At 37.9% G+C, this 26,028-nt stretch overlaps 1 protein-coding gene across 6 annotated transcripts; it reads right to left on the reverse strand.

Annotated features, from left to right (window-relative positions):
• Positions 1 to 397: 397 nt before the first annotated feature.
• LOC114285742 (phenylalanine--tRNA ligase alpha subunit, cytoplasmic) lies at positions 398 to 18,224 on the reverse strand. 6 transcript variants are annotated; one of them, XM_082904508.1, is made up of 20 exons: positions 17,990 to 18,120; positions 17,069 to 17,164; positions 13,069 to 13,327; positions 10,911 to 11,033; positions 10,402 to 10,494; positions 8,825 to 8,881; positions 8,187 to 8,242; positions 7,881 to 7,973; positions 7,060 to 7,150; positions 6,006 to 6,043; positions 4,847 to 4,885; positions 4,097 to 4,173; positions 3,932 to 4,016; positions 3,738 to 3,834; positions 2,991 to 3,087; positions 1,790 to 1,861; positions 1,472 to 1,538; positions 1,232 to 1,357; positions 842 to 896; positions 398 to 745 (listed from the first exon to the last, which is right to left on the reverse strand). In XM_082904508.1, the coding sequence occupies exons 3-20, from the start codon at positions 13,213 to 13,215 to the stop codon at positions 692 to 694; spliced, it is 1,467 nt and encodes a 488-aa protein (XP_082760634.1). In that variant the 5' UTR covers positions 13,216 to 13,327; positions 17,069 to 17,164; positions 17,990 to 18,120; the 3' UTR covers positions 398 to 691. The 6 variants fall into 6 exon arrangements, with proteins under 6 accessions (XP_082760634.1, XP_082760621.1, XP_082760616.1 ...); XM_082904495.1 differs by having other exon boundaries at positions 13,069 to 13,393; positions 17,990 to 18,114; XM_082904490.1 differs by lacking the exon at positions 17,069 to 17,164 and having other exon boundaries at positions 13,069 to 13,393; positions 17,990 to 18,224.
• Between the last annotated feature and the right edge of the window lie 7,804 nt (positions 18,225 to 26,028).

Genomic DNA, 26,028 nt, shown 5'->3' on the forward strand with positions numbered 1-26,028 from the left:
TGTAGTCTGATTTTAGTTCAATTCCAAAGGCTTCACTGTTCAGTTTATCTCTAAAATCTTATGAAAACAAATTTATTGGTTCACTTCAAAATTGAATCACATTAGTCATAAACACCTAGTAAAATGATACCTTCTAATATTAAAACTGAACTCCCTGATAACTTGACCAGTTGAGAAGTGATTTCAAAATGAAATTTCAGTCCAAAATATTAACTCCTTTTGGATTATCAATTTTGATCAAGTTATGGCCTAGCCCATCTAAAATGTAACTACAAATTCCACAAAATTTGCTAGTCTGCCTTGGGCTTTCTTATCTGGCTTCCCGATGAATAGAGACTTATATTGTTATATGACTCACCACTTACCACACAATAGTCGACTCACATATATATGAACATTTGAGAAATAGCCAAAGATTGAATGCACATGCAGGCAACACATTGAAATTCGTTCACAAAACTGGTGAGACTAACGCGCTGTGCCCAGAATTGAAGACTTATCAAATATTACAATCTAAGCTGGAACATTGCCTGGCATTTGCTACAAAATAAAACAAAAACTAAAATTGGGGTTTTCTTGTCGTTAACCACTTTCAAAAAGGGATCAATTTGCAATTAATTCCCAAAGAGGGGGGGCAACTATTAAAAAGGAAAACTTTGATATAAATATGAGGGAAAAACACCACCCCATTCTACTCTATTCCAATTCGACATAGAGGGTTTTTCTTGATGAGACTAAGATCCACCTGCAAGGACCAATAATAATGATCATTAAAATGCCACCCAATTTAAACAAAAGAGAGCTGCTTATTCGTACTAAGTGAATGTATATGTATATGTACCTTGTGACCAAAGAGATCCCGTATGTTATCAATCCCATACAATATCATGGTTGGTCTGATCCACAGAATAAAAGAAATTATCAATATTTTCAGAGAATATACTCCAGCAGTGCAGATTTACTTTGCAATTTTTGTCATTGCATTTATTCAAACAAATATTAAATTCGTCAACATGATTCAGAACAATTGGATTCATCATTTCTAAAAAGATTCATGAACAAGAACGAGAACAACCAACCCAACAAGTTATACTTTTCTCATTAAAATTTCATTAAATCCAATCAACATAGGAATCAGTCCTCTCCACATTAGTATAAATAGGACTCGATGGAAATTTCATGAAAAAACTGTCTGACTTATTTGATAATTTTCCCATAATAATTTCCTTACCTTTCTAGGGAAAGGCCCCATGCAATAACCCGAACATCTTCTGGGAGTCCCATCGGAAGCAGCATCTCAGGTCTAAACATGCCAGAATTTCCAATTTCCACCCATTTCTTTAGGCCTTCGTGATAACTGAGCAATTGGAGGAGAATTAATCTAGTTGCAGAGATACAATTAAATAAAAAAAATAGTATTATTGGCTACATCACATGCAACAGCCCCATCAGATCAATAACAATTGATTACCCAAAAATTTCCATGCTGGGTTCAGTGTATGGATTGTAAGCAGGCTTGAATTTCAGCTTGGACATACCTGAACACAAGTGTAGTAAGAAGGGAAGTCTGATTCGTCAGTATGCTTGTTTCATATCTTCTCCAAAATCATGATGTCGATTATTATTTAATTTTCTATGCAAAATAAATGTATATTGGTATTAAATAGTTTATGCACTACAAAATTGGTAAGCTTCATTTACTGGGACTTCCAAATATAGGAAGTTTAGTGTAATCCATTCATCACTAAAAGAGAACATGATCAAAAGTTCAAGCGAGAGTAAATATTACCAAGACGAGAAAAAAAGTCATTGAAAACTCCAATTAAGTCGCCAAGAGTAAGTCCTCGATCACATACGAGCCCTGAAATCAAAACAGAAATCCAGACAGGTAAAAGGTTTAGCAGAAACCATATAAAATCAACTACGGCGCCTTTGCCATTCAATGGAAGTTCAGTAATTCATCCATATCATGTAGCATTAAAAATAATTGGGAAAAAAATCATATAGCATTTTGAAATAGAAATCCACTACTTGTTGGGTGCCACTTAAGGAAAGTGAAGTAACCAGTGATGCTTATTCAGTTTTAGGTCATGAAATGTCACTACTGCCAAACTTCTCCATTTGTTTCATAGCATCATATTTTTACAAATGGCCCACAAAGACTATGGATTCATAGAAGTGAAATGGGACATGACAGTGCAATTCGGAAGGGTGATCTAGCCTTGTCCTTTTTGCTTGCCATCAGTTCAATTGATGCAACTGGGTCTCTCCACATTAAGAACTAGCAAAATATATTTATTGTTCACTCCTTTCATCAATTGGGTAAGGTAAGGTTTGGCACCTGAAGAAAATCAACCATCTTGAGAATCTAATAAAATTAAGTTTTGTTGACAATGTTACACAGCCCCACCAAATTTCGCTAAGAGGGGCTTACTCCAACATACCCACACAATTTTTATTTTTTAAAATGTAAGACATGACACGTGGGGTACACATGCAAAACATATAATTTTATATATTTATTATCTATCATATATAAAGATAAATCATTATTATACGCTTATATATAAATATTTAAGTCTAATATAGTAATTTTAAAGTTTAAAGGAGTAGAATACATGTAAATTTACCTTATTTTAGTTTTCTCATTGGATTCCAAGTTACTTTATTAAACTTGTAATGTGTTTCATATGTGTGCAAGTGTTGGAAGTGTACAACAAGTGTCATGTCATTTGTTGTGTCGATGTCCAATGTCACAACACATTACTTTCTTAAAAGTGTCTGTGCTTTTTAGAAATTTAGGACTCTAGGTTAGTGTGCACTGACGTGATGTCAATTTTAGGCTGAACACATGTAAGCCATGCTAATACCCCGGTTTGATGCCGAAAAGACAGCAATATGAATGGATTGCACCTCCAGTATTTCAACGGCACATACTTTTACGTTCATTCTTACACTTTTTTTGGGAAGCAACATTCATTGTCTCATACCTTCTATCTGGTGAAACTCTGCAAGGTGAGTTCGATCCACAGCTTCATTTCTGAATACACGATCTATAGAAAAGTACTTTTTGGGAGCAAAACCTTCCTGGGAATAACAGTCCCTCAATTAATATTAAGAAATGACAGTAATTTACAAAAACCTCAAAAAGAGAAGAAAAGTAAAAAGAAGAAGAGAAGCTCCCAAATTGATACTATGTTGGGTAAAACAAAACCCATAGCCATAAGAACTAGCAAACATGTGAAGGAAAAGGATTCATACACATTTAGACTTCCGTTATCTGCCAACATGCACATCATACTTCACAGAGCATAATTCATCAAAATTTTATTGTTCAAAACTTCCTTGAAAAAAGGCCATGGGCGAACAGAACAGATAACCATCCTTTTTGCGCATTTACTATTTATAAAGAGCTAAACCAATAAAAACATCGTATCATTTTCCACAAGAAGTGATTAAACCCCTCAAGAGTTCAGCTAACCTAAACTTGCCATTCATGTCATCTGCTACTCAACATGCCATAGATCCCCATCAAATACTTAATTATTGTAATATCACTGGAGAAGCTCTCTCTCTTGAATGGTAAAAATTGCAAGTTATTACCATCATCAACCCGCAAGAGTAGGTATTATGTAATAACAGAATGTGCAGCTCTACAACATAATGCAGATAAAGCATACGAATTGAAAATGAAAAGCATACATTTATAGTTATTAAACAACATAATGCAGATAAACCTGTGCAAGCCGGTAAAGCATCCTTGAGGAAACAGCAGTTGTATGAGTTCGCAGAAGGTTTTTGTTTGCCTCCTCCCTTTTCCAATCATATTCATAACTACAGGAAAATAGATTTCATCTCACACACTGAGATAAACTATTATATTTCATCTCACACACTCAGATAAAATATTAGGGAAGAAAAGAGCTTATACCCCCTGGACCCATAGCCACCAAACTCATGAACACGCTTCACCCGCTCAACATAATCTTCAGGAAGAAACTTCGTCGTGGGAGGAACTATAAATATAATCACCAAAAAAGCATCAGAAAGAATCTACCAATTGGAGACACTGACGTTGAACTGAAGTCAACCAAACCTTGCAGGAAGAATGTATCATGAGAATCACGGGCAGGATGTTGTTGTGGCTGGAACAGTGCATCAAAATTCCAGAAGCTGCAAAGCCAAACAACAATGAATGCAGAATTAACATTAAGACTGAATGCAGTTTCCTGCAACAATACCGTGAGTTGTAAGCATTCAAACCCCAATGACAAAAACATATATAATGAAATTGTAATCTATCTAAACAAAGGCTCTATTTAAAATAAAATAAATAATAATAATAATATATAAAAAAGAAGAGAGAAGATCATGGGATCTCCAGTGTATCCCATTCAGCAAACCATTTTCTGTTCTTAACATCAACAAATGGGGAGGTGTTTAGAGGCACCTCATTGTTTGGAAAATTACCAATACATAAGGCATAACTACAATGGAGTCAATATTATATAAGTTTTCACTGTATTGACGATGAGAAATTATTGACAACCACATCTTATTGTCATCAATCATCCAGGATTATTTGGGCAAAGCACCCAGCATTTGTTGTGAGTTGTAACCCCTTTCATGTAGAAGCAAAATATTCCATTGAAATGTGCTATGCCCTAGCCTTCAGATACACTAACTTCAAAACTATCTAGGTTAAAGCTAAAATAACTTCTTATCTGTTATCAGTAGCTCCAATGAACTATCATATAAAGGGCAAGATCAGTTACCTGGAAAAAAAGAAAAAAAAAAAACCAATTATACACATTAATGTGTGTTTGGGAGGGGAAAGATAAGTTACCTGCTTTCAACAAAATTGTTCGTGGGCATCTCCTCAAATCTGCATCCATTAAGTGACCAATTGAAAAGAACATTAACCCCCAAAACATAGTGATGCATAAATAGACATGCACAAACACATAGTGATGGTAGGATTTGTCGACCATAGCTTCCCATGCATACCTTTTAACCTCACCATCTTTATTCATAACTCTTGGTTTAAAGATACTTTAATTCTTGTTATGCTCTAAATTGTCAACTTTTGGTGAGATATAGACAACGAATACTAGACAGTACACAATCTGTGTGGAGTTATGCACTTCATTAAGCAACACACATATATACACCATAACCCCACACACTTTGTACCTACGAAGCACGGACACGGACACATGACACGGCAATTTTTAAAAAATGCATCACACGACATGTGGGGGGGACACACATAATATATAATTCTATAAATTTATTATGTGTCATATATATGAATATATCATTCTAAAACAATAAATAAATGCAATATAACACTAATTTCTATAAATTGACATTATTTTTCTTTATCATCATATTCTAAGTTATTTTATTTAAACTTATAATTAGTTTTGTGTTGTCTAATCTATAGACACGTTTGTTTAAGCAATGAACACATGTGTCCTCCAAGTGTCCAAAGAGTGTCCGAGTATAAATTCATTTTAAAAAAATAGGACACGTTTGGATGAGCATCGGACACATGTCTGGAAAGTGTCGGACACGGACACGGACACGGACACACCAGCTCTTTAGAAGTGTCCATGCTTCTTAGCTTTGTACCCTAGACTGCATTGGCAAATGGGGCACAGATTTTACAAATTGATGCAAATCTTTATGGGGGCAAGTCTTGACTGTGTTTGGCGCAAATATCTTTTTGGTCTTACAGGCTGAACTGATATTTCCCCAATAAAATAATAGGGTGTATGACATCACAAGTGTTAATATTGTGAAGACTCTAAATTAATAGATGAATTGGTATATGTTGTCAAGTGTCAGCTATAGAAATGTAAGGACTCGTGTACCAAAATTAAAGCAAATATATGAGAATGAAAAGGTATCTAAGGAGGCAATGGTGCAAACTTTCTACCTTCACAACTTCATAGACACATGCATTCAGACATGTTTATGACAGAACCATGATCAGGTCTTACCCCATCTGAAGAAAAATCATCTTGAATTGTTGTCGTACCTGAAATGAAGAGATTTTTACAAACGGTAATCTTATGAAGATATGCGACAACCATTCATTAATAAACAACCTAAGTTTCACAGTGATTACTGACCAACAAAAAGGTGACAGAGTTCCTGACCAAGACTTTCGTCACTATTGTCTTTGCTATTATTTTTTCTATTCATGAACTATTATCTTAACTGTTGTCATGCAAAAGATGCAACTCTTGTAATCTATCTAAGCCATTCAGCTATCTGTTGGTAAAATTCACCTATAGCTTATAGCCTTTAGACATACTGCCAATGAACAAACATTCACTGAGTGGCAGCCTTGACAACTCTTTGCAGTTCTCAAATAAACATTAGCTAATTAAGCGGCACCTGACAGTCTTAGTGCAGGTGACTTGAGTTGGGGGTAGAAAAAACGGTGCACCATTTCATGCTTTCGCATCATTGGCAATATTTATTAAATTTTCAAAACCTTCATTGAATATACTCATATGTGAATTATTATTATTTATTATTATTATTATTAGTAGTAGTAGTAGTAAATACTCGTGTGTTATAAAAGGTAATTGATACTTTTAAATGCATGTTGTAACATGCATAAATCTGCGGCTGAAAAGGCCTCGACCATTATATTACAAGATCAAAGGCAAACATTAAATGTCTGCACATAACAAAGTCTTAACAAACATCGCCAAATTAAACTCTCAAATGCAAATTCCAATTTTTTTTTTTTCCTCAGTCTTAATTGAGGATATGCCTTTGAATAGAATCAACTGGAGAAGGATCCATGAAGATAACTCCAAAAAATTCAGAATGGTTTTCGAATTGAGTAGCAAATATCTCAATTTGTTTTCAAAACTACAAAATTCCTTGTGTTCTTTAATTATGCAGTTCAACCGTAAAACAATTTCCTCTCTTGCCTTTTACGCATACATTTATTTTGAGTAGACTAAGTAAAAAAACAAACTGGGAAAGAAATTAGCTAGACGGAGGGGGGAATAAAGAAAAGGAAAATCATATCCTTGCCTTGAGCAATGCATGGAGATGGCCACCTTCAATAGGCTGACCTTTAGCACTGAAGTTATATTCCTTGAATTCCATATCCTTCCAATCACCCCTTTGAGAGAGAGAGAGAGGGAGAGAGAGAGAGAGAGAGAGAGAGAAACAAATGTCAGCTTGACAAACTGTAAATGACAATCATGGTAAATTAATATATAAGCAACAGACATCTCAGATGTAGCAGATAAGTAAACACCTAAGCTCTACTCTTCTTCAGTGGAATACACCAAGAGGATACACATCCAATGGTGTAGATAATCTTACGCACGAACACCCAAGCTAACACCAAAACTTCCAAGGGCACAGAGGGCATATAAGTAGCCATAACCATTAAAAGTATTCAAACATCAGCTAGGGGCATGCATGTTTAACAGACCAACATCAAGAATAGTTCATTCATTAACAACCGGAAGCACCTTAAAGAGCTGATAATTGAAATTAATTATTGTGCAGGAAGAGACCTCCTCAGTGAGAAAAAACCTTTGGATTCGCTTTCCTTAATGCTATAAAACATACATATAGAGAATGACTACCAGTTCAAGATTCTACAATTCAAACAGCTTTGGCTTACAGATGAACATAAAAAGGGTTGAACAAGTCAATACCCCAATAAGTGGCGTTGTGAGTGGTTGGAGGAAAGACAAACAGAATCATATCTTTAATTCATAATGACACATAAAATAAGCATTGTCTTAAATCACTCAAAAAGCATGTCATTAAACCCAAATGTTTAATCATTGCATGCATAATACATGTCTCCAAGAAATATCCATTGATATCTGGATTACCTTTGCAGATTATCTCGAGTCAAATCGGTGGCAAATTTTTTCCTTTTTGGAGCATAGTTAGGACCTTTCCTTGCCGAGTAGCCCTTCCACATCCTAGGAAGAAAAGTAGATAAAGAATTATCAACAATAAACAGAATATGAGACATGTCAGAAGCAGAATTAACAAAAGACAATTTTCTCTAGTTTCACAAGTAACGACCCCAGCAGAAAGAATGTCTAATTCTTTCTGGAAAAGTTTTCAACTGAAACAAAAATTACAAGCAAGCAGAAATAAATAAAAAAATTGAAAAACTGGAAAGTAATTACTGTGGAGCAATGAGCTTTCGCCGTTTAAGAGCATCAATTTCTTTTGGGTCAATGACCTGTGGAATCACAACAATTTATGATAAACATGAGGGAAACAAGTATACACAAAGTAGATAAAGCAGGAAGAAATACCTTATCAAAGTAGCTTAAGTTGTTTGGCGATGCTCATCATACGTAAAGTTTAGGTTTTTATTTTTTCTTTTTCTTTTTGAGTGAAATAAGTTCAGTAGTGAACAATTACAGGAATCTTGGGTATAAAGCACTAGATATAAAAATGCTATAAGATAGTTCTCAAATATACACCAGTAATTTATTATAACCCATTCTTGCATAATTATTCTACTATAGAAATATGGTTCTTGTTTTTAGAAACAAGATGAGTACCTAATATCAAACAATGAACACAACTTTATATTATCAGCAGTTTGTCATTGACTCTGGATGATTCTTGTGTATCAGGTAATAATAAAATTAGAAGATATTCATGTGAAATAAATAATATTAACGCAAGTAATAATATCAATTTAAGTTATTTCAAGGAAAGGAATGTTGGAACTTTCAGTCCTGAAACTCACAGTTGAAGAAAGTGGTAACTAATAATATGAAATGATGAAAAAATCAGTTTAAGATATATTTACCTCTCCATTTTGTACCCGTGTAAGCATATCTTTAACGTTATCTTGCACATTTTGAACCTACAACAATTGACCAGCATTAGAAAATTGATGAGTAATGTATTGGTACAATAAACATGACGTATAAGTGGAAAAACACATCAATGCCAACCATATGTACTTTTCTATATGCACCATCATGTAATTGACTGCGCAGATGAATTTAAGAGAACCAACTCTCACAAAAGAAAACTAGACACCTGAAATGGAGCTAACAAAACTATATGTTCACAACCTATAACAAAGCAGTTGGTGATCAAGTGAAACCTAACTCAGATTTTGAATCCAAGAACCAATCAAAATAATGGGCAAATTTTACAGTCAACTGAAAAAATTACATGAACAAAGAAAAACAATAGAGATGTATATACGCTTCATTCACATGACTTCTGCTAAACAAATTTTTCAGAGTCCATGATCTTTGACTGAATTTTAGGTGATCCAGTAGATAGGGTGTTAAATCCTCACTTAACATTTACATGCAGCATATTATTCCTAAGAAGAGCAGGTTTAAGAGTAAAATCATTTCAATCTTGATCGCTCTGCTGAACAATCAGACCAAGACACGACACCAACCACGTTCCCCAGCTCAGTGTTTTAAAAGGCTCTAGGCGCACCGAGGTGATAAGATCTCCTATAGCCTAAGCGCGAGGTGCGAGGCGAGGCGCGAGGTGTGAGGCGAGGCGCGAGTAGTAGAAGAAAAGCAAAATTATAAAATAGGCAAACTTTTCAACATAATAAATATATGTATATATATATAATTTAAAAAATCATAACCATTTCCGATAATCTTTAAACATAACATTCAATCTTCTAAAACCTAGAATATAATATCCAACAAAAGATAAAGCATAACATTCAATATTTATCACTTTCTGCTCTCTTTTGATCACGTTTGGTCATTTTATATTGAAAAGTTTTGAATCACTGTGGGTATGCCCACAAAAAAAAACACTTAATCAACAGTTGGAGTAGAAAAATAGGTAAAACCAATAAAGCCGACGCCTCGTGTATTGCGCCTTGCCTCTTCTAAAACCTAGAATATAATATCCAACAAAAGATAAAGCATAACATTCAATATTTATCACTTTCTGCTATCTTTTGATCACGTTTGGTCATTTTATATTGAAAAGTTTTGAATCACTGTGGGTATGCCCACAAAAAAAAAACACTTAATCAACAGTTGGAGTAGAAAAATAGGTAAAACCAATAAAGCCGACGCCTCGTGTATTGCGCCTTGCCTCGACCTGTTTGAAGCGCAAGGCTGCGCCTCACGCTTAGGCGCGCGCCTTTTAAAACATTGCCCCAGCTCTCAAGGCAAGGTAAACCTTAACTGTCGTGCAAACTCATCGGACTTCCAAGTCAGTTCAAGCTCACTTTTCACACCAAGAAAGTGAGTTTCAACACGCAAAAGACGAAAGACAAGATTCGTCGAATCGAGGATATCAACACCCTTTAAAATCTCAAAATTTAAGAAATCTTAATAGAACATAAGTAGCTCTTCCAGATCTATGTAATCTAAAATTTTTCTTGATGTTTACCTTTTTGGTGACTAATTGCTTTCCCATCTCCAACCATTGATTCTTTATCGCTTGTGAGCGACCTATTTTGAAAACCGCTGGGTCCATTTTCCTCTGCATGCACAAAGATCAACTTCAACAATACATCTTTGGATAAGCTAACTGTTGATCATAAATAAATCTTCTAGGAGCATAAATCAAATTTCAATTAGAAAACCAAATAAATATTTAACAAAAAAGCTCATATCTACACTAGTCTCTCGGTTGCGTTTGTTTGCAAGCAATTGGAAGCAGATGTTTTTCAAACAAGTCAAATGAATGTTACAGTCAATGCAAGAATTTTCAACTCCCAAGGACTGCATTCTATATCAAACCAATGCAGCACTCCCTACATCCAAAGTATGAAAATTGAAAATAAAATGGAATTACAGAATAGCTCATGGTTGTTCCTACATGAAAAATCCCATTATTACTTCTTGTATTAGACTACAATATCTAACTGCATGTAACCTAATATACAGATGCATAACCTGCAATTCTTCCGGTGAAATACCCTCTGGTGGTATGGCCAAGAAAACTTGTACTTCAGGTGATCCAGCAGCAGCATATGTTCTTCCTTCCTCAGTAAGTACCCATCTCTCCCTCTTAATGTCCTGCACAATTAGCATGAAGCATATGTAATCTACAGAAATAATATCTACAATTATATGACGTGCAAGGTTCTGAAAAGCGGTTGCGGTCGCCGTAACGGTGGCAGTGGCCCGGTTGCGGTGGCGCTGTGTAAAGGCCTTAGCGTAACAGTTGCGGTAACCGGAGCCATGAATTTTTTTATTTTTCGCACAATTTGAAAAAAACTTACCGGTACATATTGATCAATTTTTGTAAATTTTTAAGTATGATCCAATATATTTCATATTTTTAAATCACTATAAACTGAGTTTTTTATATTTTATTTTAATAATTAATAACTTTATATTATACAAAAAATCAATCAATAACTATTATATATAAGATAAACAATGATAAAAGTAAGAGAATAAATAAGAACCTAAATATATACATATATATATACATATTTTAACCAAGCCAAATAGATAATGACCACACTTATTATTATTATTTTCAGACAATATATAGATAGACACACACAAACAAAATGGTTGAGTGATAGCAGTTGAATAGAATAGCATAGGTCTTACAACTTTAACAAATCAATAACATGTTCTTCATCTTCCCTCTTCACTCTCTCTATTTCTTGCTCCTCCATTTTCTCTCTTTATCTTCCCTCTTCTCTCTATCCCTTTTCCTCCATTTTTTGCTTTTTTTTGTGTTTTTTTTCGAAAGAAACAGTTTGAAACTGTTACGTAACGGTGTGTAACAGGCCATCACGGTTGTTACAGCACCGTTACGACCGCTATGGCAGCCGCTACGGCCGACACACCTGTGAATCTCAATCACACTGCAAAAGCGGTCGTAACGGGTAGCGGTAAACACCAAAACCGTTACGTAACCGCATTACGTAATGGTTACGGCCGCTTTTTAAAACCTTGATGACGTGATATGACCCAATAAAGATGTCTCTTTGTCATTCTATTATACTAATGCAGTATTACCATGCAATCTGAAATCAGTATCCTGTCATGAATTATTATCATAAGAGATAGGATAATACGCAGAATAAACACGCTGAACTTGTTTTCTAATTAATCCCAATAAAAATGAACCTCAAAGAAATTCAGAGATAAACACGAGACATAAAAGACCTGTATATATACATATTTGCTCTTTATCTTTTAGGCATGGAAGCCTCGCAAAAACAATGCAGGCAACAATGTTGAATTTCTCCTTTCTACACTTTGATATTCACATAAATTAATTCAGAAGTATAAAGATAAAGCAAGTTACGGAGCATGAAAGGGTACTATGTCCCACTTTCCATGCGCAAAAAACAAATGTGTTTCCAACCCAATCATCCGGGACATCCTACATACAACCATTTAAGGAAAAACAGTTGAAACAAAAGCAAAAATTGGCAGAGAGAGTGTGTGCCTAATTCCTTCCAGTCTTCCAAAACAATCAGGCCTCATTTGGGAACAGGCTAATTTAGTAACTTTTTGACTATTTGGCTAAAATATGAGCTAAAAAAAACTAATATGTTTGGGATGATTTTTTGGCTTTTTACGAAAAGATGTGCAAAAAGTAGAGAGAAAAGAGAATCTTTGACTTTTTGATATGGGTTGTTGGCTTTTTAACTTTTTTAATAACTTTTTGATTTTTTGGCTAAACCGTCTAGTCCCCAAACGAATTCATCAATCATTTGCCTTCTCTTGATATATATATAAGAATGCAACCACGCAAACTATTCACCAACATATTTAACCGGCATCCAAACAAAAAATGAAATGATTTTTTGAGCTAAAATTTGGGCATTCAACTTTTAGAGCTTGGCCAATTAGAACATCTAAATTTAGCACAATAACAGCTCAAGTTTAAAATCTATCTATTCCATCAATAAAATGTAATCAATTATGCATATTTAAATCAACTAAAAAATTTGTTACAGTATCATTATTTTTCGCACAATTGTTAAAAAGGTTCATGCGCAATCAATTACATATGAGATTTTGATCAACTCAACACAATTGCAATAGATATGCATATATATACATATTAGATAGAAATGTGGACCTGAGCATCGACAAATCTGAAACCATGAAGGCTCTTGATGATGTTGGTGAGTTCTTGATGATCAATTCCACGTTCGGAAGCAAACTCACCTGAGTCTGAGATCTCATCATTCTTCTCGAGGAAGCCCAGTACAACTTCCTCCGCCATCTCTCTCTCTCTCTCTCTCTCTCTCTCTCCAAACCCTCTTATCCCCTTTCCACTAGGGTTTTGTAGTCTTAGATCAAAGCCCAAACACGCCGCTGATGGTTTGGGTCGAAACCTGCAAACAGGGTTTTGTAGTCTTAGATCAAAGCCCAAACACGTCGTTGATGATTTGGGTCGAAACCTGTAAACAGGGTTTGATGAGAACACTAAAACCGTAAGAATCAATACATTTGCCCCGTTTGGTAAAGCTGTGGGAAAGTGATTATAGATTATAGTTTAACAGATTATAACTTACAGCTGTGAATATAAGCTGGTAACCTGTTCGGTGCAGCTGTGAGATTATAGATTTAAGCAGCAAAGTAATATTTAATAAATAAGCTGTAAAATAGCTTTTTGCTGTGTAATTGTCACTTTTGCCCTTATGAACATAAAAATTGTAATTTTATCATTTTCTTCACTTTAAATTTTGAAAAAATTATTTCATTAATGGAAGTTGATATAGTACCTAATTTAGTACATTTTTCCGTTACCTCAATTTTTATTTTATTTTTTTATTTTAATAAGAAATAAAAAAATGTCATTGCAATAAAAATGTCATTTTTTTTTAATATTGAGTTCACAAGAGAAGCCTAGCCCTTACTCATAATTTCTTTAATTATACCTCATATTGCATTTAATTATGATATTTTTTTTTCTTTTTTTTCAATTATGACTTAAAAAATTATTATTATTATTATTATTTTTTAATTATAAGATATACATGGTTCATACATAGCGTTTACTCTTCCGATTTATACTTTATAACCTGAATGCTATTTGATCAAATTGGATAGGTCTGTGATGAGAGCAAAATTAGTAAATAAAATAAAATAGATAAACAAGTAGAGAACATTAAAATGGATAATTGCCAAAAAAATCATCAAAACTTTTTCCCTTCTATAGGTAACAATAAAAAAACAAAATTTTGAGGCACAGCCTCAACAATTCATATAGGAACACGAAAACAATACTTCTATCAAACAAGTTTTTATGATTTTAATTTTTTTTCTTTCAAAAAACAAAAAGCTATAACAAACATCTCCTAAATTTGGCAGTAGCTGAACAATACAACCAAATCTACATTCCATCTTTGAATAGTCTTGAGAAAATTGTTGATGCTATTTGCTAAGCAAACCAAACATATTTATCTCCATTAGCTTCTCTTCACTCCCAACAAATATGAAAGGCAGAGAAGCTGTGAGCTCTAAGTATGTTGAAGTAGGCCTTGCTAGCTCAAACTGAGACCTGAAATCCATGTCCAATCCCAGATCTAAGATAAAGTTTGAAAGATTTGTTGTGTAGGGATAAATTAGAGGATCAAATACTATTTTAAACCCAAGTTCCACATACATTTGATGCTTCCCAGGTAAAACTATCACCATTTCCAGATAAATCTATCAGATTACTCAACTTATCAACTTATCATTATGTTTGGTAGAAGTTCTAAATCTTTATCATTATGTTTAATTGGAGCATGCTTGCTAATAAATTTCTAAAAAGTAGTCATTTTTTCTTTTTTATTATTATTTTTCATGTAATACCTCAAAGATCTGCCAGATGTTGGCAGGTGTAGTTTCATTCTTCTCTAGATCCTACTTGTAGCTGTCAGGTCTACTTTCTTGATTTCATGTAGTTTTATAATTCCATGGGTTGTAGATGAATGCATTTATTCATCTTTTTGGTGGATGGACTCTTTATTTTAATGCTCTCATTTTCCCTTTCATTTATGTTTTTGGCATTCAATTCAACCTATCTTGCTAGTTTATGAGTTGCTATTTTTACCACACATGCAGCTTCAATACCCATCAGTTGTTCATTGATATACCAGCCATCTATGGTATGGCTCATCTAGTTAAGGTTTTAGGAAGCCATAATCTTCTTGTTGATTAAAATCTATTGGAAGGTTTGATTAAAATCAATTGAAGTCATAATCTGCTCATTGATATACCAGCCATCTATTTGATTAAAATCTATTAAAATCTTCCCTTTCATTTGTAGATGAATGCATTTATTCATCTGGCATGCTTTTTGATTGATTTAACTATGACTTTTAGTAATTAGGTAAGTTCCAATACGAATGAAGATTACAATCCTTTTACTTCTAAATTCTTCATAATATTTATCAGTTTCTTGTAGTTGTTCTTCTTGTTTGGATTGTTTATTTCTACGCATAATGTTATTTGAGGTATAATTTGCACAACAAAAAACTTAAAAATTATAGTGTGGTTAACTTAAAAGAAACCCTGTCATGATGAGTTTTTTCTGGTAACCTGTTTCTTTGATGAAAAAGGTTTTCAATAGTATATTTTCAATATTCCTTCTAACATGGAAATTCCGAAAATGATGACTAAGAAATAAAAATGATGACGGCCAAAAACTCGCTATCTCCCCCTCTCCAGATATTCACCAACAAGCAGCAAGGTTGCAACTCCAAAACATCTCCTCCATTAACATATACACCCCTTGGCAACCTCCCAACACCTAATACTAGTCTCTGTTAATTCAATGAACTAATTCACTTCCCTAAATGCTGGTCCCAATTCATCATGGTTTCTTGGAGGGGAGTGTAAAGCGGGCAAAAAAATAAAGGGACCATAGCTCACAAAATCAAGTAGTAAAGAGATGATCAATTGTCTTCCCTCTGATCTAACATACAAAACCAAATGGACAATAAATCTTGAATGTATTTCTGAATGCCAATGAACTATCCATGTTAAAACTAATAAATCTTCAATGTTTAAACTAATAGCAACTGACTTGGGGACACAACCACAATGAAGCATAAAATAATAAAAGAGGTAAAAAGCAAAAGAAAAACATTTTGTTTGGGTGCCTTTAATCAGGAAAGAGATACAAAACTTTGAGAATGTGAACAGTGCCCAGACAATTACAAAAAGATACCCATCAGTATGGCCAAATTGTGGGTTTATTCTTTACGAACTCCAGGAAACAGAATTCAAACAAATTGGCGAACATAATTTTGAAGCTACATGCTCTCATCATCGCAACATGAAAATTCCCTAATCAAGCAGTTTTAGTAATGAGTTGATCCTAATAGTCTTTTCAGCATTGTATCACAGATTAACAATCTATAAAAAAAATAGTAACAAACTTCATGAAGCAAACTCAATACTAACAATACTATTTTCAGATATGTTAATCTTTACCATAAAGCAAACTCAATAGTAAAAATAGTAATAAAAATAGTGAAGGTTGGACAAACTTCACAACAATAGTAACAAATTCATCAAACTTCACAACAATAGTTACATTTGAACTCATCAAACTCATCAATACTATTTTCATATATGTTAATCTTTACCTTAAATGATCATAAACATGGGCTGGGGAACATATCAATACTTTTATATTAATAATTATTAATTAACCCACTAGATCACACTATTGCTAATTAAATGAATTGACACAATATATGCAAACTATCAATCTTAAGTTCAATTATCACATCAACTTCATTAGCTGAACCTAATGTACACCAATTGATTCATCCCATTCCCAATCTCCAAAAACCCAAAGTTTTTGTCAACATTTAAACTGATTGGGCCAATCTTTAAATATATATATATATATATAATTAAAAAAAAAAAATCAAATAACTGAACCCAAAGTGATAGTGATTTTAAGCAAAAATTTAACAAGAACACTGAAAATTGAGCAGAAGATTATGCAAATCGGAGAAGAAGAAGAAAGCGAAGAGAGGAATGGAGTGTGATCTGGTCTCTGTCTGTAAACCCTAACACGATGTGTGTATACATGTATATATATATATCACAAACAAAAAGGCAAGAACTCTTACCTTTTTGGTGCAGATCAACGGAAACAAGCACGGAAGGAGTTCGATCAGCTGTGTTGGAGATGTGGAGGAGTTCGATCTGCTGCTGTGGGGGATCGTCTTCAGTGTCGCCAAGAGAGAAAATGAGAAGAGTGTGAGGAGGGTAGGGCAACAAGAGGGTTTATATAGTCGCAATTCTGTAATTGTTGAAATTTTGAAGGGGCATTTTAGTCATTTCATGAGCCATGAACAGCTGCGCGCTTAATAGGGGTGCAACTCGGTCGGGTTGGGGGTTTGCCCAGGCCCGGCCCGAATTGTATTTGGCATTGCCCAAGCCCGCCCAAGCCCGACCATGAACCCGAGCATTGCTGCCCAAACCCGGACCAAGCTTTGTATTTTGAACTCCGGTTAGCCCGAATTGCCCGAGTCTAGAAACCTGTAGGTAGATTTGTTTTGAAACCCCCAATCTGTGGATTTGAAATAACTGGGAGGTGCTATTTGAAAACCCACAAATGCAAATTCAGATTTCCAATTCACTCTAAATCGCATTTAAAGTCCTAGTTTGGCTAAAACAGCCAACTTTGCAACTGAACCAAAATAGCTGGGACAAGGTTTGTGGAGCTAATTCAAATCTAGCACCAGAGTACAGATTATAAACTTCCAAAGAACCATGTCAACTACAGATACATTCAGTCAAACGAAGCACACTACAAATTTCTTTACTCAAAAACAGCTACATCAATCAATGTGACATTTGCAGAATTAAGCCAATATAATATACATACTACTAGAATCTGATACACCAACTACCTCCATTGCTCGTGTTTATGAAAATATTTAGCTTTTAAAAGAAAACCCTAAGATACAGATATTCATACACTAACAAAACGGAGAGCATAAAGAGCAATTTCAAGTGGATACTCTGAGAAATCGAATACGAAATACCTGTGAACTTCTTCTTCTTCTGTATTGAGAAGGAAAAGAAAGAGAGGTTGCAACGCAAGATAGGGTTTCGCCTCCGCCGTTCTTCAAAGTTCTTCAAAGTTGAAGAAAAAATCAAATGAGTCTGTTGTGACAGAGAGATAAGGTAGATAGATAGGGTTTCTTTAGATTTAATATAAGGTAGAGATAAAAGATGCTAATGTACGGTGGAAGACTAATCAAATAAATAAATAAAAATAAAAATTAACACTAATGCTTGTACTTAATTTATATATATTATATAATTTATTAAATTATATATATTATATAATTTATATAATATATTAAATTTAATTCGGGTTCGGGTTGTTTGGGTTAGCCATTGGTTCTGTCCAAGCCCAGCCCGAATTACAATTCGAGCATCAAAAATCTGCCCAGGCCTGTCCAGATTATAAGATATAGTTGCCCAAGCCCTAAAAAAACTCGGGCTGGGCTCGGGTTGCTCGGGTTGAGCCCGCCCGAGTTGCACCCCTAGCGCTTAAGCTATAAGTCCATAAGCATACTCGGAGCAACTTCTGAAAATAGCTTTTTTAAAGTTATAATTTGATCAATTAGTTGTACCAAATAGGTTAAGCCTCTGTTTGGCAAGATGGTTTTCAGGCTTTTTTGGCTATTTTAGCCACAAAAAACAAAATAGGCTATTTTAGCCATAACAAACAAAACATCACATCCAACATATAATCATTACATTCTTCTCTCACAAAAAAAGTCAAAAAGCCAAAAAGCCCTTCCCAAACCAAGCTTTTTAGCCCAAACTAAAATAGCCAAAAAAGCCAAAAAGCCAACCTACTTCCCAAACCAAGCCTAAATTAAGTCAAAAATTAAAATAAACTATTTTTAAGTTTTACCAAACAGGTCAATATAATTACAAAACAATTTAGGTCTCTTTGACAATATTCAATTTTAATTTTTAGGTCTCTTTGACAATATTCAATTTTAATTTAAAAATTAAAAATGTCAAAATGTTAATAATTTATATAAAAAGGTTAAAGATTTTTTTTCTCTCTATTTTTTGTTGTTGTATATTTTTAAAGTCAAAAAATCATATAAAATATATTAATTTTTTTATCTTATATTTTAGTTAAAAAGTTGCTAAAATAGTCTATCTCCAAACGAGGCATTATAAATATACCTTTTGATATTTGCATAAAATAGATATATCTCTTGTAATTCTAAAAATTATATTCCATCCCTTTAAATTTTTAATTGTATAATAAATTATCATTATTATTAATCAATTATAAAGTTAATTAACTATTTTTAATGATATCATAAATATATTTTAATTAATAGTTTATATAATATTATTATTATATAGTAAAAAAATAAATAATTTTATTTTCCTATTAGTTCTATTAAATAAAAATTTTGACAAAGGAAAATTTGTAATTTTTTAAATTACAAGGATAACCTATATTTTAAATAATTTCAAAAAGTATATTTGTAATTTCCCCAACAATTTTATATAACTTGTTTGTACTTTTATCATTTCATAATTTTTTTTTGGATAAATTACAAGTACACCTCCCGTGATTTATTTAAAATACGAAATTATCACCTTTAAAAAAAATTATTTAATAAAATTAAATGAAAAAATAAATTTCTAATTAATCTTTTATACAATAATAAAATTACTTAGATTATTAATTAAAATATATTTCTGACATTATTAAAAATTATTAATTAACTTGATAATTTATTGATAAAATGAATCATTTGTTATGAATTAAAGACTTAAAAGGTATGTTGTAATTTCAAAACCACAGAGACGATTCATATTTTAAGCAAATATCAGAAAATGTAATCATAATTTACCCTTATTTTTTTATTTTTTTATTACGTTTCACTTTTTATATTCCCCCTCTTTTTCTCATTACTTGTTTCTTCTTATTCCTTTTTCTTTATTCTTTATTCTTTCCCAGTAGCTAGTATTTTTTTCGGCTAGTTTACAGCTTAATCGAGATATTTTGTGCTGGCTATGAACATAATAACAAATTCAAGTTATTTACAAAAATATCAGTAGCATTTAAATAAATAAATAAATATATATATATATATATATATATATAAGAGACAGAGAGAGAGATTGATTAATTAATAATATAGGGCAATTTAGGAAGCTAGTTTTTAACTTTTAACACATTTTGAGTCACATCACCTCTCACATTTTTTACACACAAAAAAATAAATAAATAAAACTAACAAATTAACTTTTAACTAACTTCCCAAATATATATTGAGAGGGTGATTTATGATCTGGAGTTGGGCCGAGGTATCGACCGAGCAGGTTGAGAGCCCAGCAGTGCATTGGGCCGAGATAATCGACCGTTCGCCCAGAGAAGGGCTGCCAGAACTTGGGTCGGGCAGAACTTGGTCCGAGTGCGTCCCGCCCCAGACCGTAAAGAAGCAGCTCGGTAAGGCAGAGCTCGGTCGGACCAGGATGCTCGGTCCGAGATTAGCCGAAGCCAGACAAGCCGAGCGACCGGCGCCCGGAATGGCACGGTCGGCCGAGGTTACCGTTTGACCGACGTGAAAGCTGACCACGGGGTGCTTCGGGCTAGGCTTTGCCGAGATGCCGCCTAGCCCGGTCTCCCCTTGGAGTTTGTCAGGGAAGCGCCTGGGTATGAAGCACGGCACGGCGCAGCAACGCATAGGGCAGCTCGGCTGCCGAGCTCCAGCTGTGATGACAGGCAGTTGAGATTAGGTGATGTTCAGCAAGATTTGTGCTGACAGATGGGATAGCAGAGCCACGTGTCAAGAGATGGCTAGGAGTGGATATGGGGCGCAGAAGGTATATATGCATGTCTGCGCCCCCCATACGCGACACACGAACATCTCTGTAAGGACTTCTTACACTCAAACACTCTCTCCCTTCTCTCTATCCATCCTAAGGTGTGTGCTAACTTGACCGTCGGAGGATTTTTCCGGCCACACACCGCCGGGTAGCTCACCATTACTTGCTCGCAGGTGATCGGACATCGACGGAGCTCGGAAGAAAGGAATACGGGCTTGCCGGAATATTTGCTCCCCGTACAATTGGCGCCGTCTGTGGGAAGCTTTTCAGACAAAACCTTGTCTTCCAGGTTCGTCTGATCGCCGTCCATGGCGAACAACGACGAGTTTCCGTTGTCCGCCATCGACGGAGCCACCCCGGAGTATACCCGAAGGAGAGAGGGACCTCCTGCCGTCCATCCAATGGCTGACTTGGGAACGCCCACTGGCGGACAGTCAGGAGACGCACGGGACAAGTGCGGACGAAGTCATGGACATTCACGGAGTCCAGACGGTCACCGGCGGAGGAGAGACTCGCACGCCAAGCGACTGGAAAGCAAGTTGAGGGATCAAGATACTGTCATCCGGCGAATGGCGGCGGAGATGGAAGATCTCAAGCGGCATGTCAAAGGGAAGGGTGTAGTTGGAGTGGGAGACCACAGTGAGCGCACCCCATCCCGCCGTTCAGGCGGTCAGAGTCAGCGACGTACTCAGTCAATATCCATTACCAGAAGTTACCAGGTTGGTGATTCCGACGTGGGTGCAGGGAAGTCTAGCGCGCAAGACAGCACCTACAAACCCTCACGTCCGGAGACGACGTCGAGGTACTCGTACTCTGCTCAGTCAGAGGATTTACGGGAAGTCTTAAAGGAGCGGGCCCGCCGGCGCGAAGCACAGAGAATACCGGCGCTCCAGCGGTTATCTTATGGGGTACACGCCAGTGAGGAGGTCGGAATGCCTCCACCCCGCCAAGCAGTGCCGCTCTTTGAAGATACGGACTTGGCCAGGCTGAGCGCCACCCCATTTTCCCTGGATATAGAAACAACACCGCTTCCGGCAGGCTTCCACCAGCCTAAGTTCACACTTTACGACGGGAAAACCGATCCTTACATGCATATGAGTCACTTCCGGCAAGTTATGGCCGGACATAGGCGGAATGACGGACTTATGTGCCTAATCTTCCCGTCAAGTTTGGGCGAGCTGGGCTTAAAGTGGTTCGAGCGGTTACCGGAAGGGAGCATACAGAGGTGGCATCAGTTGGCCGAGGCGTTTGTTACGCGCTTCAAAACCAACACAAAGACACCAAAGGAAGTCGATCACTTGCTAAGTATCAAGATGGAACCGTGCGATACACTGAAGGTATACAACTCAAGGTACTGGGAAACCTTCAACGAGATCTTGGACTGCCCGGTCAACCTTGCAATCACACAGTACAAGCGTGGTCTCCCGGTCGGACATAGACTGCGGGACTCGCTTACCATGCACCAGCCGACCTCCATGGGCCAGCTCATGCAGCGCATTAATGAGCTCATCCGAGTAGAGGATGACGCGTCAGCCTCTACCGTGAAGGCCACTCCGGTAGCAGCAGACAAGAAGACAGCAGGCAAAGTGCATGCAGTTGGGCAAGAATCTAGTCGCTCAGGTGACCGAGCAGAGGAATCGGACCGTGGTTCGAATCGTAAGAACCGGGGTAGAGGACGTCGTAATGACCGGGATGACTACCCCCGAGATGATGTAGCGGACACGAACAGAAGGATGAAGGCAAGGACTGGCATAACCACGGTCTTCAAGATTCCAATCTATCGCATACTTAGTGAAATCCGAGACGAGGAGTATGTCCGGTTTCCTGCTAAGTTGGGTGATGGACAAAAGGGCTATAATCCGCGGTATCGTTGCACGTTCCACCGAGAGAGAGGCCACCGAACTAAGGACTGCTTGCCTTTGAGGCAACACTTAGAAGAGCTGGTCGCGGCCGGGCACCTAGACCTTTACATTGATGGTGGAGTAAAGCCGAATCAAGCTCCGGTCGATCCCAGGGGACAGGATGACCGAGATGCACCTCCACAAGGAGTTATTAATGTCATCCACGGCATCGTGGAACCGGAGTGTGTTTGTGAACTCCGGGGCATGATCAAAAAGGCAGAGCATATGCGGGAAGTTTTGTCGGTACAGCCTGCCATCAAAAGGGGGAAGACAGAAGAAAAAGACGTGATTAGTTTCACCTCAAGGGATCTAGAGCGTATCCAGACGCCGCACAACGATGCCTTAGTCGTAACACTACGCGTCAAGGACTTTGATGTTAAGCGGATCCTGATCGATCAGGGAAGCTCGGTCGAGATCATGTACTATGATGCGTTCAAGCAGCTTAAACTCCGAGAGACAGACTTGGCTCCGGCAACTTCGCCACTGGTTGGATTCAACTCGCAGCCAGAGTGGCCTTTGGGAAAGATTATCCTGCCGGTCAAAGCGGGATCCGTGGTCAAGCAAGTTGAGTTTTGGGTGCTACAAGTGCCTTCAACGTACAACCTTATCCTTGGAAGGGGATGGCTTCACGCCATGCAAGCTGTAGCTTCGACCTACCACCAGGTGATGAGATTCCCCTCGGCTATGGGGGCAATCGAGGAGATTTGGGGCGATCAGGTCATGTCCAAGCAGTGCTTCGTGGCGGTCAACGGAAGCCGGGCAGCCAAAGGATTCGTTCAAATGATTGAGGGACCGGAGGACCAGGGTGTCTTGGATGATGTGGGCACCAAGGCCGAAGACAAGGCTGTTGAAAAATTGGTTGAAGTGCGGATTGATACCGAGCAGCCGGACAAGTTTTTCTTGCTCGGTTCAGGTCTCATGGCCATAGAGAGGACCGAGATGATTGAGTTTTTGATGGCGAATATTGAAGTCTTTGCATGGTCGCCTTACGACATGCCTGGCCTCGACCCAAGTTTTATCTGTCATCACCTCAATGTCTTCCCTGGAGCAAAGCCAGTCATCCAGCGAACAAGGAGATCGGCGCTGCATCACGCCGAGGTAGTTGCCGAGGAGGTCAAGAACCTGCTTGAGGCACGAGCAATCCAAGAAGTGCACTATCCCCGGTGGATCTCTAACACAGTAGTGGTGCCTAAGAAGAATGGGAAGTGGCGAGTTTGTGTCGACTACAAGACAGTCAACCGAGCTTGTCCCAAAGACAGCTTCCCTTTGCCGCGCATTGACCAGCTGGTGGACTTGACGGCTGGACACAATAGGCTCAGTTTCTTGGATGCGTACCGCGGCTATCACCAGATCGCCATGCATGGGCCTGACCGAGAGATCACCTCTTTCACGACTCCAAGGGGACTCTTCTGCTACCGAGTCATGCCTTTTGGTTTGAAGAACGCCGGGGCAACCTTTCAGAGGATGGTGACCAAAATGTTTGCTCCTTTGCTTGGCCGGACAATGGAGGCTTACATCGATGATATGGTGGTAAAGAGCCGACGTAAAGCAGACCATTTGTCCGACTTAGCCGAGATGTTTACCATTCTGAAGAAGCACAAGCTGCGCTTGAACGCCTCAAAGTGTGCCTTTGGCGTGGGATCCGGAAAATTTTTGGGATTCCTAGTCACGAACCGAGGCATCGAAGCAGACCCTACTCAGATCAGAGCCGTGCAAGAGTTGAAGCGGCCCAGCTCGGCTAAGGACGTGCAGCATCTGGCCGGTATGGCCGCCGCGCTTAATCGATTTATAAGCCGGTCAGCAGATCGCTGCCGCCCTTTCTTTCAAGTATTGAAGTCAAAGTTCTCATGGGACGACGAGTGTGACCGAGCTTTGGCCGAGCTCAAGGACTATTTGTCTTCTCTGCCGCTGTTGGTTACACCAGAGCCGGGTGAGGAACTCTACCTTTACCTTGCCGTCTCCCAGCACGCAGTCAGTGCGGTGCTAGTCCGGGCTGAAAGAATCAAGCACCTCCCAATTTTTTATGTCAGCAAAACTTTGTTACGGCAGAGTCGAGGTACTTGCCATTGGAGAAACTTGCTTTGGCCTTGATGATGGCTTCAAGGAAATTGGCGCACTATTTTCACGCCCATACCATCATCGTATTGACCGAGTTTCCCCTCAAGGCTTTGTTTGAACACGCGGACTTTTCAAGCCGAATTCTAAAGTGGGCGGTCGAGTTGGGACAGTTTGATGTGAAGTTCCAGCCGCGCACCGCCATCAAAGCCCAAACCTTGGCAGATTTTGTCGCCGAGTTCTCACTTGGCACTCATCCGGTATGCCCGGTCGACATTGCCGAGGCAGATGATGAGATGCATGCAAGGCCAACCGAGGTACAACCAGTTGGAGGAGGTAGCGCCGCGGAGTTTGCGCGCACCATCGGAGTTCCCTCAGTTTGCACGGTCATCCCATCCGATGCTGCGATGATGGAGTTATGTATCACCGACCCATCCACTCTGTCCGGTCCCGCATCACCAAGGGGGGAAGAAATTGAACCACACCGCTCACAACCTGATGATTCGCCTACGGACTTGAGCATTACGGATCAACTTGCTGAGTCCGGTGCCGAATCATCAAGGGGGGAGGGAATGGATCCACACAGCTCAGAACCTGCGGCCGGCTTCACACCGCAACCTGATGATTCGCCCACGGACTTGAGCATTATAGAACAACTTGCTGAGTCCGGTGTCGAATCACCAAGGGGCACTGACTTGGAACCGGTCAACACCGAACTTGACAACGCACAGCTGAGCAGTTGTGATCCTATTGCCCTTCGCAACTCTCAGGACCCATCCGACTGCTGGAAGCTGTTTGTGGGGGACATATGGAAGCTTTTTGTTGATGGAGCGTCCAACCGCCATGGTGCCGGCCTAGGTATCGTTCTCATCTCCCCGGATGGCCTAACCATTGAACATTCCATCACGCTTGGCTTCCCGGCATCTAACAACGAGGCTGAGTACGAGGCACTTCTCGCCGGGCTCAAGAGCGCAATTCAAATGAAGGCTGCCGAGCTCCTTGTGTACAGTGATTCCCAGCTTGTAGTTAACCAAGTTTCTGGGATTTATGAAGCAAAGGACGACAGGATGGCGAAGTACCAAGCTCTGGTCAGGGAACACATCAAGCAGTTTGAGGAAATCAGAGTCCAACAGATTGGCCGGGAAGAAAACAGCCGAGCTGATGAACTAGCCGGCCTCGCTTCCATGGTAGATAGTACGTCTCCAAACCCCCTGTTGATAGACTTTCTTCCGCGGCCGAGCATTGAAGACGCC

Source organism: Camellia sinensis, chromosome 2 (genome assembly GCF_055761805.1).
Source record: "Camellia sinensis isolate YWXY chromosome 2, ASM5576180v1, whole genome shotgun sequence".
NCBI lineage: Eukaryota > Viridiplantae > Streptophyta > Magnoliopsida > Ericales > Theaceae > Camellia > Camellia sinensis.

Excerpts from the sequence above, each read along its gene's own strand:
- LOC114285742 (XM_082904490.1), bottom strand. The coding sequence starts at position 13,215 with ATGGCGGAGGAAGTTGTACTGGGCTTCCTCGAGAAGAATGATGAGATC. Across the intron at positions 8,243-8,824 it reads CACGGGTACAAAATGGAGAG|GTCATTGACCCAAAAGAAAT; the intron begins GTAAATATATCT and ends GTGATTCCACAG. Across the intron at positions 7,974-8,186 it reads CGAAAGCTCATTGCTCCACA|GATGTGGAAGGGCTACTCGG; the intron begins GTAATTACTTTC and ends TTTTCTTCCTAG.